Source organism: Pithys albifrons, chromosome 4 (genome assembly GCF_047495875.1).
Source record: "Pithys albifrons albifrons isolate INPA30051 chromosome 4, PitAlb_v1, whole genome shotgun sequence".
Taxonomy (NCBI): domain Eukaryota; kingdom Metazoa; phylum Chordata; class Aves; order Passeriformes; family Thamnophilidae; genus Pithys; species Pithys albifrons.
In genome coordinates, this window is record NC_092461.1 from 27,415,516 (window position 1) to 27,431,476 (window position 15,961).

The 15,961-nt window shown below is 39.2% G+C and overlaps 1 protein-coding gene across 3 annotated transcripts; it reads left to right on the top strand.

Moving 5' to 3' along the window:
* The first annotated feature begins 298 nt into the window (after positions 1 to 298).
* OTULIN (OTU deubiquitinase with linear linkage specificity) lies at positions 299 to 14,370 on the top strand. 3 transcript variants are annotated; one of them, XM_071553711.1, is made up of 9 exons: positions 299 to 511; positions 2,008 to 2,330; positions 5,256 to 5,329; positions 6,144 to 6,238; positions 6,909 to 7,007; positions 7,408 to 7,551; positions 10,159 to 10,284; positions 11,254 to 11,523; positions 12,797 to 14,370. In XM_071553711.1, the coding sequence occupies exons 1-9, from the start codon at positions 338 to 340 to the stop codon at positions 12,989 to 12,991; spliced, it is 1,500 nt and encodes a 499-aa protein (XP_071409812.1). In that variant the 5' UTR covers positions 299 to 337; the 3' UTR covers positions 12,992 to 14,370. The 3 variants fall into 3 exon arrangements, with proteins under 3 accessions (XP_071409812.1, XP_071409814.1, XP_071409813.1); XM_071553712.1 differs by having other exon boundaries at positions 333 to 511; positions 2,004 to 2,330; XM_071553713.1 differs by lacking the exon at positions 6,909 to 7,007 and having other exon boundaries at positions 301 to 511.
* Positions 14,371 to 15,961: the final 1,591 nt, after the last annotated feature.

Sequence of the window (15,961 nt, forward strand, 5' to 3'; positions counted from 1 at the left end):
TGGGGTCTCTCCAGGGATTTGTACGGAGCAGCTACAGCCGCGAAGCAGCTCTCATTTCCGCCCTCTCCTATATTTAAAACAACTTAGTATTGTCTTCCACCTGGAGGATGGTCACTTAACTCCTTTAATTTAACGTGAATGCAGGTCGATGACAGCACTTCCCTGGCAGCCCGAGAAGCGTCAATGCCGCCCCGGGCCCCTGGGGCCGCGCACCCGCCGGGACCGCGCCCGGGATGGGGGCCGGCAGCGCAGAAAGGAGGGAGGACGGGCTGTGGGCGGGCCGGGGCCGGAGCGCAGCCCTTTCCGGCGGTGACGCGCAGGATGCCGCCGGCCGGTGATGCGGAAGCGGCTGCGGGGCTGCGCTGTGCCCGCTCGCTGTGCCGGGGCTGGCGCTGCCGGGCGCTGCCCGCGGTCCCTCCGGCATGAGCGGCCAGCGACGCCGGGCGGCGGGCGGAGCGCTGCGCTCCCCGCTCGGGCTCGGCCTCTCCCCTGCGGGCGGCGCCGAGGGAAGGTGAGACCTCCCTGGGCACGGCCGCGAGTGCCGGGCATAGCCCGGGCCGCCTGCCCTGAGCAGCGCGGTGGGGAAATCGATGGGCCACTCTGCGGCACCGGCGGCGCGGGCGGCGGGTCGGGGCTGATCCTGCCCCTCTGCTCTGGTGATACCCCGGCCCTGCAGTGCTGCATCCAGCCCTGCGGTCCCAGCACAGCAAGGACGTGGATCCCTTGTAGCGAGTTGACAGGAGGCCACCAAGTTGATTAGAGATGGAGCGCCTCTCCTACAGGGAATTGCTGAGAGAGTTAGGATTGTGCAACCTGGAAAAGAGGCTTTGGGATGACCTAATTGCGACCTTCCAGTACCCGAAGGGAGCCTACAAAAAAAATGGAGAGGGACTTTTTAGAGCATTTAGAGATGGGACAAGGGGGAATGATTTCGAGCTCAAAGAGGGGAGGTTTAGATTAGGTATTAGGAAGAAATTCTTTACTGTGAGGGTGATGAGACACTGGAACAGGTTGCCCAGAGAAGCTATGGATGCCTCATCCCTAGAGGTGTTCATGGCCAGGCTGGCTGGGACTCTGAGCAGCCTGATCTAGAGAAAGGGGTCCCTGCCCACAGCAGGGGAAGTGTAACTGGATGATCTTTAAAGCCCCTTCCCATCCAGGCTGTTCTGTGGTTCTGTGAGCTCTGTGCTATGGGAGAGCATGGCCCACAGCAGGGCTTGAGTGCCGAAGGGCAGTAACATCTGCAAGCAAAGGTTTGTTGGGACTCCTTAACCTGGAGATAGAGACATGTGCAGTTTCAAGCTGTATAGAGTGGGTATTAAGACTATGAGTTCTGAGATTACCAGCCTAGATAGTAATGGAGTGTCTAAAACACAAATGTGGCAACTGCAAAGCAACCCATAACTCTTTAAGAGGATTATGTGTCAATTTAAAATAAATATCCCTGAACATTTTTTATATGGGCACGTATTCTAAACCTTTGGAGAGCTTGCTAGAATGGATTTTATAAATCTTACCTTGATATCTTAAACATCGTGTTGGAAGACGTAAAGATTGGAAATTTTTGCACTAAGCATTATTCTGGTGCAGTGAAAATTTCACAGAGTGCCAGATGAGTTTGTACAAATCCTTGTCTAGCAGGATTGAAACTTGTTTTGTTGGGCTTTCTTTTAATCCTCAGATTTTTAGGGGATAATGCACCTTAAGAGCAGCAGCTGTTCAGTCAGGGCACTAATTCTAGTGCAGGTTCTGTTTGAGGAACTGGCACAGCTTAGCCTTGGTAAGAAGCAGAATTGACTTGCCAATAGGATGAGTTTTAAAATAGCTTGGGTGCTCTCTTATTTTACTGAACTGTTCTGGATTTTGCTCCTGGTTTTGAAAAATTTATGTACCCTCTGAATCCTTAGAATATAATATAACTATTCAAAGTTTGTAATTTTCTTAAAACGTGCTTTTGTTCTTCTGTGAGAGACACTGTTCATATATTTCTCCGTTCTTCAAAGCCAGGATAATTTTCAAGGGTGGATGACAGAACCAACCAGCCTTTCTGCAGGTGCAGAACAAGAAAAGGAGAGTGTTCCCACACTGCTGATGAAGCATAAAAAGGAAGTTGATGTTGCTTGTGAGGAACTTGGTTCAGCAAATGCAGCTACAGACCTGAAAGAGCAAACTGCATTGGAAATAAGTAAAGACTGTGTATTCAGAAGTAGTAGGAGACCTGAGAAGATAAATATGATTAAATCACTTGTGACAGATCAGGATGAAGCTGGAAACTGTGAGCTATATCTACCTGCATCTAGTAATTGTTCAGCAGTGGAGTCACCTGAGAGGTGAGGAATTTATTTTTTTAATAGATTAACAGTTTTTCTGTAGAAAGGGAGAGGTACTCTCAGTTCATGAAGGTAAGTTTCTTGGCAAAATTAGTTAATATCTTAGTGAGATAGGTCTAAATGTCGCATCTTAAAATTTGATGTCCGCTTTCACCCTTTAGATAAATGGCTTATTTTTGTAGTTTGTAGTGGTTTCCCATCTAAGGGAATAACTGCTGTGACATTAAGGGTAGCATGCAGAGAGAGGGAAACTAAGAGTTGAGTGCAGATCTCTGTGAACACTTTGTGAGGTGCAGTGCTGACAATCACAGAAGATTCTATATGGCATACTAATTCTATTTGTTCTAATATGCCTTTTGTATGGTATTTTCAACACTAGGAGTTTCAGCCCTACAAATACACCAATACAAAACTACTTCTATTTTGCCCATAGTCCTTTTTCTTTGCTCCAGCTTAATTATGCTTGTTGTCGTCTTAACTTGTTGGGGTTGTAGTTTTTTGGTGATGTGGAGGGGTTTTTTGTTGTTGTTTGCTTTCAAAAATGAAAAGCCCAGGATAATCTAAGTAAGTTCTGATGTATTTTTTCTCCTTGGTATCTAGGCTGTATCCCAAAGTAACAATTCCTCCTGCCCTGACACCTCCTGTGGGGCCTTTGCAGCAGCAGGTTTCTTCATGCTCAGAGAGAGAGGTTTATATTTTAAATGCTTGGCTTATAGATAAGCTAGGCTAGAGATGGCTGCTGCCAGATACAGAGTTGTGTGGGGTTTTTTCATAGTATTTTCAAGTTTATTAAGTGTTCTTAGAATTCTTCATAAACTGTAATGGACTTTAAATTCTGCTTTTAAATTGGGCTTTGGCCAGTGCCACACTGTGACAAAGATAAGGACTTGAAACAAGTATTTCTATGATTTTTCTTCTCACCAGGTAGTAGGCTTTCTGTGGAGTACTGGACTTAATATCTACTGTATCCATTGGTTTTCTTTTAATTAATAATTCTTTAGTATTGTTACTAAAGAGATTTCAAGCAGCTGCTTGAGCACTTCAGTAAAAACTAAACCGAGGTTTGGTATGACAGCACAGTAGATGAGTTTCCTGGTATTAACCTATATTGGTCTTTATGCTAAACATTTTTTTTGTTCTCAAGGGAAATACATGCAAATAATTTGGATCAGCTGAAAGTAATCTAACTACCAGCTGGCTACATTAAACTCTTTTTTGCAGTTTTCCTAATTGCTTGTCCTCTCTTAGTGATGTAAGATGGGGCAAGGTCACTGCCTTAATTTTGTCTTGGTCTTTGTAACAAGCAAGCTGTGGTTCAGATTTGGGTTCTTTGGAGGAGTAGAAGCTGCTAGTAGTAGTGGGCATTGAATAAAAACTTGACAGCCTTTTTTCTGCACATGTACTTTCTTCAAAATACAGACTTTCAATGTCAGCTTCTTTTAGTGGTAAGCCTAAATGATACTATGTTTGGTGGTGTATGGTTTTTTTAAGTATTTTAACTGTGAGACTGTGATTACTTTTTAAAAGCTTATTTGCTGGATGTAATTATATGAGAAATGCTACTCAGAATTGTGCTTAAAGGACGTGCAATTTACAGTCAGTTTTTTGAGCACTGTGTGGATCTCCGTTCTCAGTAATGTTTGAATCCAAGCTATGAGATCTCTTCATGTTAATGCAAAGCTGTACATAGAAACAATATTCTTGTAGGCCACACCTTGAGTGTTGTGTTCAGTTCTGGGCCCCTCAGTTCAGGAAAGATATTGAGGTGCTGGAGCGGGTCCAGAGAAGAGCAACAAGGCTGGTGAAGGGACTGAAGCACAAATCCTATGGGGAGAGGCTGAGGGAGCTGGGGGTGTTTAGCCTGGAGAAGAGGAGGCTCAGAGGTGACCTCATCACTGTCTATAACTACCTGAAGGGAAGTTCTAGCCAGGTGGAGGTTGGTCTCTTCTCTCAGGCACTCAGCAACAGGACAAGGGGGTATGGGCTCAAGCTCTGCCAGGGGAAACTTAAGTTGGATATCAGAAAAAAATTCTTTCCAGAGAGAGTAATCAGGCATTGGAATGGACTGCCCAGAGAGGGGGTGGATTCACCATCCCTGGAGGTTTTAAACTGAGATTGGACCTTGCACTGAGTGCCATGATATGATAAATGGACTGGAGTTGGAGCAAGGGTTGGACTCGGTGATCTCTGAGGTCTTTTCCAACCCAATCAATTCTATGATTCTTCCTTTGTAGTCATAACTTGACTTCAGAATGTCTGTATATAGTCTCAGATGAAGATATTTGACTCTGAAGAAAACATACCTTGGCTGAAAAGCCCGTATTATTTGAGAAAGAAGTGTTTGGATTTCACATGGCCTGTAAGTTGCAGTTTGGATCATGTTAGAAGTTTTACTTTGAGTTGGTAACATTCAAACCAGCTGCAGGTAGTTGTCTACTTTTCATCAAATTCTGTCATATATTCTGCTCACTATTGGGCAGGTTGCTCAGTCCCAGTGGTGTGTAGATACAAAGCTCTGTTGAATAGTGACTTCTTACTTGCATGCAAAGGTGACATTATTCATATATGCTGTAAAAAGACATGTTGGCTTCTGTCTTTTGCAAATCTGTACTTTAAAATTTAGAAGTACAAAGGGACTGTGGTATCTGTCCAACCAGAGAAGAGAAATTCAGGCAATGATTCATTACCAACATTGATGCCATAGATACAGCAGGGAAACAGTTGAGAGGTTTTTTAAACCTTTTTTTTTTTTTTGAGAACTAATGTTGGTTCTATGAAAATGTGCAAGATGGAAAGCAAATTGAGTTAAAAAAGTAATTGTAGAAAGACTTTTAACATTTGTCTGAGTTGTAACCAGGGGAAAAGGTTGAAAAAGAGAGTAAGATTTGTGCTGTTACATTTGCTATGTGTTTATTTTTGTTGCAGTGAGGAGGACATGTATCGTGATGCAGAAGAAATAGAGAGAGAGAAAATACTACTTCATGAGACAAACACTTCAGGTATAACTGAACTTTGTATGAAGTTTCAAGTATGGTATTATATAATTCACTGTAGCACAATATGTGATGTTTTGACACCCTCATTTCCATCTGCACAGATGTCTGTGTGCAATAGAAGTTACTTGTGACTGAGCACATTGTACAGTTTAATTCACAAAAAGATCAACTTTATGTAAAAGTAGTTGTTCTTAATATATTATTCCTGTGTTTGTGTAGTTACTTTACAAGAGAATACTAATCCTCTGGAAGGCAGTCACAGGCTGTATTACAAGTAAATGTGCTTGAAAATTGCTGATTTGTAGTTGTCATAGTAGCATCTGTTGCTGGGATGCTGTGATAACCTCACTGCTATCTATTTTGGAAGGAAGGCTGTTTGAATTCCAAGAGGTTCCTAAACTGTATTTCTTCTTTCTACAATTTTCACTGACTTACTCAGAAAGATCTATCATCTTTCCCTCTGATAGTCAGGCTGCTTTATGAGGAAGAGAAAATTTTGTTGAATGTTTTTCTGCTTGCTAAGAAATTAAGAGTACTTTGCTGTTTTCTACTCTTTGCCACTTAATAATATTTGCAGAAAAGAGGACTAGAGCATTGTCTTTGTTGGAGACATGAGGATTGTTTTTCTTCACCTGTAATTTTCACAGCAAGCTGCTTTTGTCCCCTCCCAGGCTAACAATCACTTAGTAGCTATAGGTTGTGCTGCCAGATTCTTTTGGCACCAATGTTATTTTAAAGTGATAGTGTATTTATAACTTTGACACACTTTCTACCTTGTTCTGTTTTCTGTATAATGTTGCATCTTCTGTTTTGACAGAGTATAAACTAAGTGTTTCACCGGAAGTGGACATCATGGAATATTGCAGAAAAGAATGGAGAGGAAATACACCAGTAGCAAAAAGGATGAGAAAGGTAGCTGTTCTATTTTTGTGGAATTTCCTTAGGCTTTTTGTTGTCATTTATGTGTTTGCTGGGTGTTGTCCTATGGGATCAATCTTTAAGGTGGGAAATGCAGTAGCATTGTTTTACATTGTCGAGTCTTAGAAGTGACTGACAACTGAAAGATGCTTTTTGTATTCATTCCAAATGTGGTTTTAGTAAGGCTACTTGCTGATAGTGTAGGGATTTGATTCATGCTGTTCTTCATTAGTGTTTTCAATTAAGTTTTATATTTTGTTTATGGCCATAAAATGCTAATTTTGTGGGCTGTTGAAATGCGGAGCAAATAACCAAAGTTGGTGAATTGTATGATTTTTAGATGGGGAGCTTCAATGAATAGGCTTGTGTTTTCTTAAATTTTTCCTGAAAATTTTCTTCCCAGTTTTTGAACTAGTTTTCTTCTATTAATCTTGAGCTAGAATGGTAGAAAATAAAGTTGTTTCATTGTTGTTTGAAAATTCAGTGATATGTATGAGTAAACATAAAAAATACATAAATAAAAAATGCTGCCTTCCAGAGATTACTAAGAAATACAGACACAAAGAGCATTGGCTCTTGCTAAGTTAGCTGGAGAGACATGGGGAGCTTGGGAAGTTGGATTTCAACATTGTGGCTTCTGCTGAAACTCTGTGTATGGGAACAGCAGGGAGGGAACAAATGTGCTGAGGCAAGTGTCAAGATATTTCAGTGTAAACACAAATTTTCCCTGAGGCAGAAACAAACTACATGTGACATCTATTGGGTAAGTAGCATTAACTATTCCTGAAACTTCTTGTATGATATGTAGTCTTGTATGCGTGTGTTTGTATGTTTGATTTTTTTTAAAACCTAAGTGAGTTAACTACCCATATTTCAATGGTGTTCATGTTCTGTCATCAAATACCTCAACCAATTATCTGCTTAGATTTCTGTAGTTTCTTTTTTGTTTTTCATCACAACTAAGAAAGTTGGGGTTTTTCAAAGCATAATTTGTAACATAAAAGCATTTGAACTTCCAGAAGGGTAGTGGGTCAAACACTTTTTTTTGAAAATAGCATTAGTTATTTAGATGCTACTATTCCAATATCTTTTATGTTACCAATACGTGACCTTAAAATGTTTTATTAATACTTTCACATTATTTGGATTTTGTGTTTTTCCAGGGATATGAAGCAGTTGCTCAGAAGTTTGCATCTATAAGGAGAATACGAGGTGATAACTATTGTGCTTTCAGAGCAACTCTTTTCCAGGCATTAAGCCAAGCTACCCAGTTACCGAGCTGGCTGCAGAGTGAGGATTTTACTATGGTACGTCTCAGACTCTGATGTTCTGACAGTAGATAACCTATTTGATAATTTTATGATCTCCTTTCTCTGTTATGCTATATATGCTCACTTCTCAATATCCCTTGAACTGAGAAGCTGTAGTTTTCAATATTGGTTGTTTGTGCACAGTGATTCTTTCAACTTGCAATTGAGTCCAGGTGCCCTTAGTTTCCTGTTTATAATGTATGTAAATGTTACTGTAGAGCTGACTGTAATGTAACTTGTCTGTCTTCATTTTACCTTCTTGGTTTCTTCTTACTGCATGTAATATGGCAGTCAGATGTTTTCCAAAGACAGCTGGTAATAAAAAATATAGACAATTATTCTAACATTAGAGAAACACCCAGCTTTTCAAAATTATCATGCATACCCTTGTGTGCCATATATATTTTCTCTAGGAAGCAGAATAACAAATTGGATGCTGTAGACTTTTCAGAATGTTTGTAATTACCTGTGTCTTAAACATTACGTACAGTAAGTGTAAGAGTAACTCCAACCTGACGTGAAGAACAGTTCTTACAGAGCGTTGATGTACAAGCAAAGCAAGGTGTCAGGTTCCTAAGAGCAGAAGAAGAATATTCCAGAAATTGTCTTGTGTCAACACAGTCCATTTAGTGGTATCAGTGAACACAGAAGAAACGTGTAAGAAGCTGCCTATACAAAAGAATAAGGTTTCAATTGTCAGGATGTTGCTGGGAATGTAAATGTTGAATGTCTGATGCAGACTCTGTAGCAGTCCAGGTAGAATCACACAGCTGTTACTGTCTTTACGTGTAGCTTTAGAGGCCGTCTTAAAATTTCTCATCATGGTAACATTATTAATTAAACATCTACTAATATGTTTTTGTAATTAGTGACAAAAATAGTTCTATGAATGTTTTACTGCAACAGTAAGTACATTGCAAAATAGTTTCCTTTTTATAATAAACACATTATCTCAGCTGACAACCATTTCCACATTATCAGACTAAAAAACATAGTTTCCTAGTGCTCCTTTAAAGAGCAGGTGAACATTTTTTTTAAATGGTGTACTTTGCAGTTTTTAATGATGTTCATCTTTTTTCTTCCTACTGATTCATAGGGAAAAATATAACATTTTTTAAAAAAAGGTATAAAAATACAAATTAAACTGACTGAAATGGTAAATTGTTATACATCAAAGCAGAAGGCATATAGGAGAAATGTATGTAGTTACAGAAATAAATAAATATGTGGTGGAGGAACTGGGCATCACACACAGACCAATATGATTGAGTAAATGCCCCTTTATCACACACCACACACAGTTTATATAGAGCTAAAGCTACACACCATTGGCGAATTTAAACCCTCACACCATCAAGCCACAAACTTTAATTGGTTATAACCCATATCTCACAGGTCCAATGTTTTGGAGAATTTATCCTAGATGTTTTCAAGAACCTCTCTGATGTGCTGTGAGAAACCTGAGGAGCTCCCATGAGCAACCTCTAGGGAGTAGCTAACTCCTCCAAGCAGCTGTGACTTGTTTATTCTCAGCTGCCTTCAGTCTCACAGGGTTGGTATAGGTCTGAGTTGCTCACTCTTCATTTTTCTCTACCAACATGTAGTGACAATACAGTACTGCCAGTGTGTATCTGGCAGTACAAATTTAACAGTTTTATCACTGTTTTGTTGTTTTTAATTTAAAATGGTGCTTACATGCGCATTTCTATTTGTAGAAGTTACTGGCATATAATTTTTGGTTATGTAGTTCTATGTGTCCAGTTAGCACAGGATGCCAGGCTGAAGGGGGGAAGCTCTGTGTCTGTCTGACACATCCTTGGTTGCCATTAACGAGAACATACTACTGATTTGGAATCCTGATAAAATAAAAACTAGCTGGTAATGGCTGATGGCATATGTACTGCTCTAGCCAAATACTTAACTTATTGTGAGGTGCAAGGTGCTCTTCCAGTTCTAGTGGTAAAATGGGTTAATAGATAACGGTAAAAAACTGGATGTGCAAGTGCTAGGATGCCCTTAAAGAGAAATGTCAAAGCTCTTAAGGTGTAGCTCATGAGCAGTAAAAAAGGCAGTCAGAGGCTTAAACTAATGTATCTGATGCATCAACTACTTCTCAGGTTGTTTTCTTCTTTAATAAAGAGCCTGTCCTGGAGTACTTGAATTATGTTCCCTGGAAAGGAAACGCAGTTTGTGTGTTCTGAACAAAGTAGTTTGCAGTCCACCAACACTTCTGGATTATCTAGTGGATGTGCTCTTGTGTTGGTTTAGAGACACTTTCCAACAAAATCACTGTCATCAATCTGCTGATGGGAAGTTATTTTAATTTAAAAAAAAAAGGCAAGGGTAACTTGGTGATTAATTTTTCTAGTGTTATGTATTTTGTAGATCTTGAAATAGTAATAGACCAGTATTCTGACCGTTACCCAAAAAATAATAGAGCCAGTTGTGTTTGGTTATGGTCATCTTACTGTGACATCTGTTCAGTAGAACATATGAGGGATCGTTTTAAGGTGCAAAATCTTACAAAAAAGCAAAATATGCAAGTTGGTGACTTTTCCTTTCCAGACATTTGACTTAACTGCCTTTTCTTCTCTCAACTTCCAGCTTCCTGAAAACTTGCTTAACAAGTATGACTGGATCAAGCAGTGGCAGCTAAAACAGAAACCAGGCAAGAAGATGGGAGAAATAAGTGATGAAATTAAAGAGTATTTAATGCTTCTGAGGAAAAAGGTTGGAAAAGTATTTGTTTCTTCTTGCTCACTTGCAAATAAGGAAAATGACAAAGATTCTTCTGTATGTATACTGCAAAAAAAGTCAAGTGAAGAATGTCTTTTTGGGTATGTGAGAGATGTCTGATCTTTCGATGCTGATGCAGGATTCCAGCCAGATGATGGAATCAATGTGCAAGCAGCTCTGCAGGAAACTGTTAGACAGGTTTCAAGTAAGAAATTAATGTATCAGAGTAATCTTTTGGCTGTATTATTTCTTGTATTTATTTGAAGAAATGATGTATACTGTGGATAATTCCTGTTGCTATCTAGAACAGGTTGAGGAAAGAAAAATACAGAACAACACTGAAGTAATTTAAAAGGAGTAGTTTTTGTTCCACTTTTATACTTTTATTCTAGGTTAGTGTCACAGGAACATGGTTGTGCCCTTTCATTGTTCCTAGTGTATTACATAGTCCTACGGCCTTCTCCCTCTGGGAACTCTGGAACCTGTTAAAAAAACTCTTCAGCTGTTCCTGTTTTACTGTGAATGCACATTCTCATTTTATCAAGGTTTTTAAGAGTACTTTACGTACTGCAATCAAACAGTTTGAAAGCCAGACTCAGAAATAAATTTCTGAGTAACAGAAATGTAAAGAATGTGAAGTATGCAGGATATTTGGAACAGAAACAAAAAAGGTTATTACCTTACTGCTTATTTTCTGCCATCCTCCAAAAATTTCCAGCATACGCTCCTTTTGCTTTGCTTAAGGACCAATTAAAGCCAAACCAAACTAACTCAGCCTGACCTTGATGGGGCTACAATTGGGGAAATACTCTTGTTTGTTTTTAAAAAGGCACAAAGCCCTTCATAAATTAAATTCTGAGTGTCTGTACTGAGAATCTGACAACTCACAAGTGGCTTTTTGCAGCTCTTGAATGGTGATGGTTATTGATTTGTATTGTATGATGGTTTGTTTTTTTTTTTTAGTGGAAGAATATAAGTGAAATCAAGGATCCTATTGAGAAACAAGAAGCTTGTGATAAATTGTTTAAAAATGAAGAGGAGGAGTATAGTCTCTATGAAGCACTGAAGTTTTTGATGCTTAATACTGCAATTGAATTATACAATGATGATAAAAGTGGAAAGAGAGTGCCTGTCTTCTCCTGGTTACTGTTTGCACGGGATACATCCAGCAACCCTTGTCAGTTAATGCATAATCACTTGAATCATATTGGTCACAGTGGAGGCCTTGAACAAGTAAGGAGAGATTGTTCTTAAAGTGTTATTTTCCTGGTTTGGAGCTTTTAGTTTCAAGTGGGTTAAGAAATCACCCAGCTTTTGTTGGGCTGGCTGAGTGGAATGGTGTACTGTCTGGTCGTTTGTTGGGAAAAGTATATTGGAACTGATTGCTTGTAGTGAGTCACTAAAGGCCTTCCTTTTAAATGCTGGGTTTTGTCTGGCAGCTGACAGGTAGCATTCTTTGGAAATAGGGTTTTCTGTTAATAGAACATGTATATTATAGTAATCTTTTAATTGTTAGCTTTTAAAAAGTACCATGATAAAAGCTAATACTCAGATTATGAAGAGAAGATCACATGTGTAGCACATATACTTGGTGAATTCTGATAAACTAATGACAATTACTGTGTTATACATGGCAGAAATGGTAACATTTTACGAAAAAACCCACAAACTGAAGTGTAGTAGTTAATGAGCTGAATAGTCTGAAAGATTTTAGAAACATCCATTTAAAAAACCCCATTGAATACATTACAAGTGGGATACTGCACTTAAATTCACTGCTTAATTATAGACACTAGAAACATGTTTCTGTTTGTTTTCTTAAAAATCTGACAACTGTTGTATAGATGAGACAGGTTGCTGCTGCTGTTAAATTAATGATTCATCGGTGGCTTTTTTGTTTCCCAGTGTACTCAAGAAGTTATGTTGCCTATTTTTGTGCTGACAGGATGTGTTTACTACAGCAATATTCTTTGTAGAATGATATTTAGAACAGGATATGCTTGCTATAGTAGTTGACAAGATAAAATTTAGAGAAAGAAGCTGAAAAAAATCTTCCTTTCTCCTGTCAACAGGCTTGGTAAAGGCTTTCCCTTTTTATTTGGCTGGAGAGCTCAGGGTATCCTCTAAGAGTGAAAGGATCGTTGCCTGAAATCTGCTCTTGTCCAGTTTAGTGAATTAATGGGATGAATACTGATACAAGAGAACGTCTTTCCTGCTTGTTTATGGTGGAAGGGAAGTTGGATTTTCAGAGTAAAGTAGTTTTCCTTTAGGGTTAATATCCTGCTATGCCATTGTGGGTCCGAAGAGCTTGGTGGTACGTGCATGTTATCATAGAGATGCATGATTGAGATACTGGATTAGAGATGCTCATGTATATGCATTCTCACTTCATAATTTTTCCTTTGAAGAATTGCATCTGATAGTTGTTAGTTTTGTATTTTTATGAGAAAAACCTTGTAAAAAGAATGTTTAATTTCATACATAAATTTGTTTTTTGCCATTGTAGGTGGAAATGTTTCTTCTTGCTTATGCTCTGCAGTATACCATCCAAGTGTATCGACTCTATAAGTACAGCACTGATGAATTCATCACACTGTATCCCAACGACCCGCAGGAGGACTGGCCTGTGGTGACTCTCATAACTGAAGATGACAGACATTATAATGTTCCAGTCAGAATGTGCCAAGAGACAAGGCTGTAAACAAGTGATGTTTGGCAGACAAACCTGTGCTGCTTGCTGAGGTTTCCAGGGCTGTTCTGAAATGGGATAATGACAAAACCCACACTATTAAATCTACAACAGCTTGAAATCTGTGTTTTGGAAGTTGACATCTGAAATGAAATATCAAATAGATACTACTATCCTAAATAGTAAAAGTTTTGCAAGCATGGCTTTTCTTTTCCATTAAAAACCCCCAAACTTCTGCAGTCTTTCTTTTTTGAAGGGCTTAGTCTGAATAGGATTGCAAAAACTATAGATTTATTTCTTTTAAGAAGGGTAGTGAGGCGCTAGAGTAAGAAAGTAAGGTGACAGTGTCCTGGCATATATTTGTAATGGTGCTTAGAAACAACTTTTACAATTCTTGTATCTCGGGAAGTAATATAATTCTTTTGTCATTGAAATGTAATGCCTGCCATGGTTTATGCTATAGGAGAGACGTTACTTTAAGTTTTCTAATGTTTTGGGGGTTTTTTCCTACATGAGTGTCTCTTATTTAGAAGCCAGGTGTCTGTTACACTGAAAATGATCTGCTTTTCCCCTTTCAACCCCTGGAGAGAAACATGGCAAATGTAATAAGGGAGTATAAAAGTTGTTTGATAGTAGATCACAAATGGAAAAAATACACAGAATTCCTGCCTAAGTTATGATAGCTGATAGGAGACAACCGCATGCCTGTCAACTTCCATGTTTGTTCACATGATTGTTCCAATAATGTTAAACCTCACTGGCAGCTGCTGTGGAGAACATGAGGGAGTGCAGTAGATGGAAATAAAGTTTTGGTGCTGCTTACTCCTCCCAGGAGTGGAGATGTGGGAGGTTCTGTTGCTGCTTACAAGTATTCATTATGCTTTAACCTGAAAGAATACAGGATGTATCAGATGCTGGGAGTGCTAACAAACCTTTAAAAATAATTACATAATAAACATTCAGCTTTTAGTTTAGAGTGAAAATATGGCCTACATATGACTCTTGGAACAAGAGAGTGAAAGCTGACTTATCTAAAATGCTGGTCATAGACAGGTTCACTTGGCTTCTCTTAGAAGGCCTTCTTATATAAATGGGATAAGATGATAAAAACGACTTTTCATTTGAATCTTTGGAGGAAATGGCATGCAAAAGTCTTGTGCTTTGTTCCACTTGAAATGAATTTGTTAACTATTATTGTGAAAGGTACTGACACAGTGAGAATGTGTATTCACTATGCTCCAAAATGTGGTTTAAACACGTTAGTGAGTTTTGTCGTGTATTCAGTGTTATATTTGTCGTGTTGTCTTTGCCTTTTAAAACAACTAGTTTGTTACTGAAAATTTCTGGGAGCTACAAGGGAATAAAAATAAACTTGATAAATTCATCTGACAGTAATTTGTTTCTTGTTTTATGGCCTGTTTTCTGATATATTTTTGATGTTTTGATTTTGAAATCCATGTTCAAGTTATGTATAAGAAGTAGTTATTGGCTGTGTTGCTTGCACATGGGCAGCAAAAACAATTCCCTGAATTGCTGTTATCCAAGCAAAGCTGAAGAGGAAAGAGAAATAAATTAGCTTTTACAACTCACTGAACCTATGAGAGAAAAGTTGTAGTTTTGATTTAGATAACTGAAATTGTAATTGTGATATATTCTGGAGATTAAAACTTATCTCTTTGAAAAAGACATCGTTGTCACACATTTAGGACAGTGGCTCTGAAAGTGTGACAGCCTCAAAAGCAGAGGCTTTTTAGGGGCTGTTTGCAGCCATTAGGTATGGAAAAAAATCACATAATTGGCTTGTATCTTGAACTGGAAAGGCAGGACTGGGTACAACGTGCTTAAGCCACATATAGTGTGTATTTTTCACTAAAAACTGGTGCTGTCTACACAGAGGCTTTATTTTGTTTCCTAGTAAGCAACATGTTATGAAGTTAACTTATCCATTCAGCTTATTTTCTATTAGAAGCATGCAGCAGAAGTACTTTGTTTGAAGGAAAATAGAGGTTCAGGCAATCTTGCTGTGCTGGGAGAGGGGGAATACACTTGCATTGCTGTGCTATGTGGGAATATTTGGCTGTGGGTAGAGGGATGTGTTGAACTTGTGCTGCAGCAGCAATTTAGCAAAGCTCAGGCTGGGTATGGCTCTGAGAAACCCAATGTCCCATGTGCTGTGGGAGCCCACCCCAAGACCTGGTGTGTTTGGTTCAGGACAGCAACTTTTTATTCAGATAGTTATGTCAAACATTGACCAAATCTTGGCCAAGTTCATTTTTGTGTGACAGCAACTGCCCTCTCATCAAAAGCTAGTGAAGGAGGGTGGAGAGTGAAGTGGGAACTTTTATGTCACCTGAATGGTGGACATGGTCATATATCCCTTTGTAAGTGTTAAAAGAAGTGGGGAGAGGGAGCTCTTGGGTTGCACATAAAGTGCAGGGCTCAGTTTGTAATCTCATGTTCCTCGTATATAATAGTGTTGGTTGTGTAGTGCCTGCATCTTGTTTGCTTCTGGACATAATTGCCATTTGTTTTCCCCATATGCTGGCTGGCAGGATAGGCCCAAGAATGTCTGAAGATGGCCAAATGTACTCCATGAATGCTCCCTTTTTTGGTAATGGTGGAAGATGACAGGCTGCATATTCTGGAAGTTTCCTGTGATGAATATTTGTGCTGTGACATCAACTAATGTGCTTCAAGCCAGGCAGATTCAAAGAAGATGCCCATTTATAAATTTCTGAAGGAGGATAACTTCAAGCTCTGAGAAATGGAAAAGAAATGTTATTAATTCCACAGACCTGAAAGTGAAGCAGGGGAGGTTTGACATGGCAGAGGCCTCTCAAGGAAGGTGGGGCTCTAGTCCCCTTTCCCCCAGAGCACTCATTTCTGGATTAATGCTGATGAGTTCCTTTACTTCTGTTAATAACTTCTATTGAAGTCAATGGGATGGCAAAAAAACACCCCAAAATGTAGTGAGCCATTGAA

Coding starts and splice junctions, on each gene's coding strand:
- OTULIN (XM_071553711.1), top strand. CDS start 338: ATGCGGAAGCGGCTGCGGGGCTGCGCTGTGCCCGCTCGCTGTGCCGGG. Junction 512..2,007: donor GCGGGCGGCGCCGAGGGAAG/GTGAGACCTCCC, acceptor CTTCAAAGCCAG/GATAATTTTCAAGGGTGGAT. Junction 7,552..10,158: donor AGAGTGAGGATTTTACTATG/GTACGTCTCAGA, acceptor CTCAACTTCCAG/CTTCCTGAAAACTTGCTTAA.